The sequence below is a fragment of the Anopheles nili genome, chromosome 3 (assembly GCF_943737925.1).
Source record: "Anopheles nili chromosome 3, idAnoNiliSN_F5_01, whole genome shotgun sequence".
Lineage (NCBI taxonomy): Eukaryota > Metazoa > Arthropoda > Insecta > Diptera > Culicidae > Anopheles > Anopheles nili.
In genome coordinates, this window is record NC_071292.1 from 40972483 (window position 1) to 40974877 (window position 2395).

The following is a 2395-nucleotide window of genomic DNA, read 5'->3' on the forward strand; positions in this document are numbered from 1 at the left end:
CCATGAAAAATGTGGAAGGGAGTTCGAAAAGGTATATAGTATAGAAGGTTTAGAGGTATAGAAATATAGAAAAATGTTTAACCGATTTACAGAACGCAGAGAAAAAAATTGGTGTAAGAAAATGGGGAAGAGTAAGTAGTGCCTTAGTATACTGATGAGAATAAGAAGAGCTAGAAAATAATGTAAACTAAGAAAAACTGGAAATTAATACGAAATTATCAAATAATAATAATAAAACAATAATTAGCTTAACCGGCTTAGCAACAAAATATTTGCCAAAATGAAGATCAGCAAAACTACAAAAGGATGGAAAAGTTATAGAAATTCGTAGTTAAATATTTTTTTTTAATTTCAAAACTTGATTTTCATCAACGTGTATTTAGCTTAGAAAAAAAAAGTGCAACTCCGAAAAGTAAATAAATTTGATCAAATTGACAAATGACTGATGAAAAAAATAGAAAAGTATCTTAAACTAAAGTATCCCTCAGTAAAGGAAAATCGATATCGGTTGCCATAACCTTGTGATATCATACTGATTTAGGCCTAGTCTTAAGTTGATACGCCACTGCCCAAAACCCTAAGCTTTTGTACCTTTAGTACATAATTTTACCACACCACCATTTAAATACAATACGTTCAAAAAATTCACGGTCATAGCCAGCGATAATTGAACTATTTTGTCACACTTTACTGAGAACAAACAATACTAACAAATGCAGAGTCTAACAGAAATGCAACGAACCTTAAAGAAGATCTTTAAACACAATACAGAACCAAGTACGACATGAAGCCATCAAGCCATTACACTGTATTTTAGTCGTTTTTTGCTTGTGTAGCGTGTACCACTCAATACACTTATACTTTTTTGGCCAGCCTCAGTTCTCAAACAAAAAATTAACCTTTTGTTTTGTCGACTGCCATGTACCAAAACAGCAAAGTATGGGCAATTATTATTCAGCCACTTCCAACATGTTCGATACCAATAATGTTTCATCTGATGTTATAAAGAGGGTAGTGTTTAACTAACTATAGATCAGTGTTTCACCAACCTAGGATCGAGTGTAGTCGATGCAAGAGTCTGGAAGTATATAAGAAATACGTTCGTGCTTATAGGCGAATCATTTGAAGCAGTTTATTCAACTAGCTAGCAGTGAAATGGCATTAATATGTGCCAGAAAGTTTTTAGACTTTTCAATACTAATATTAATAATGTTTGTGATGACTGTGCGAAGCATTGGAAATGTTCAACCAATTCCTTCCCGTGAGAGTGAACGATGGAAGGGCAGCGATTTACAAAAAACTGGTTCAAGTTCGTTGTTACCCGAATATTATGATCCTCCATATGGACATCGGAAAGATTTTATTACTTCTAGTTATGAGGACAAATATTCGAGTAATAATCCTGTATTTCCTAGCAAAACTAGGCAAGGATTCTGTATGTGTAATTTTACGTTTTCATAGGTATATTAACTCAATTACCTTTCTTCTTTTATTATTTAAGCGCCTTTTAGTAGTGGCAACTTTTATGCCCCAGTAGGGTCGTATGATCGAAGACCATTTATGGGTGTTACACGACCAATTGAATATGGTGTGCCAGATTTTGAAAATCATTATGACAACTCTCTACAAGGTCAAGGTTATGGCTTGAACCATTTATATGGTGCCAAAGTAAGTATTTACAAAGTATTTGCCAAAGTAAAGTTGATGTGAAATAAAACAAGACTTTGTTACGAAATGCAGGATTTTTCAAGATCGCTATGGATACCATTGGCTGGTGCTGCATTATTAGGAATAGCGGCAGCATTGGTTGCCAATCCCGTGTTATTACATTTTGGAGTAACTGCAGGGAAACGAAAACGCAGAGAAATCACAGAAAAGAATGCACATGATTTAGCATATCGTGCATACATACGACGTACAAGGCTTGTGCAATAGTATTCAAAATCATGAAAAAAAAAATACAACAGTATGTATGTAAATTAGGCTTTGTTTGAGTGGTACAGCATACATAAGTATGAAAACTGATATAAAATAAAAGATCCCCTTGCGTGTAATAAGTAGTGGAATAGATACGTTGAACATTTTACAATAAAACTACCATCGCAAATTTTAACAAAACCCTTTAAAAATACAAACGAATTTTACTTTTCGATGGATGAAAAGAAACACGACATGTTACAATGTATAAACACGAGGTTCACTGCATTGCAGTAAGAAAATTGGCGCTCTGTACAACATTTTCAAAAAAATCTAATTGTCTTCGTAAAAATCTAGCTCGACAGCCGAAGCCTTACCGTGCGGCACAAACACACGATAGTATTGGGTTCGAATCTCGACTGAGCCACCCCCGTACGCAGGACTGACTATCCAGCTACGTGAAAGTCATAGCAAGCCT

At 34.7% G+C, this 2395-nt stretch overlaps 1 protein-coding gene across 1 annotated transcript; it reads left to right on the forward strand.

Annotated features, from left to right (window-relative positions):
- Nucleotides 1-1155: 1155 nt before the first annotated feature.
- Nucleotides 1156-1935, forward strand: LOC128724331 (uncharacterized). The gene is made up of 3 exons (XM_053818060.1): nt 1156-1435; nt 1502-1668; nt 1741-1935. Exons 1-3 carry the CDS (start codon nt 1156-1158, stop codon nt 1933-1935), a joined length of 642 nt encoding a protein of 213 aa, XP_053674035.1.
- Nucleotides 1936-2395: the final 460 nt, after the last annotated feature.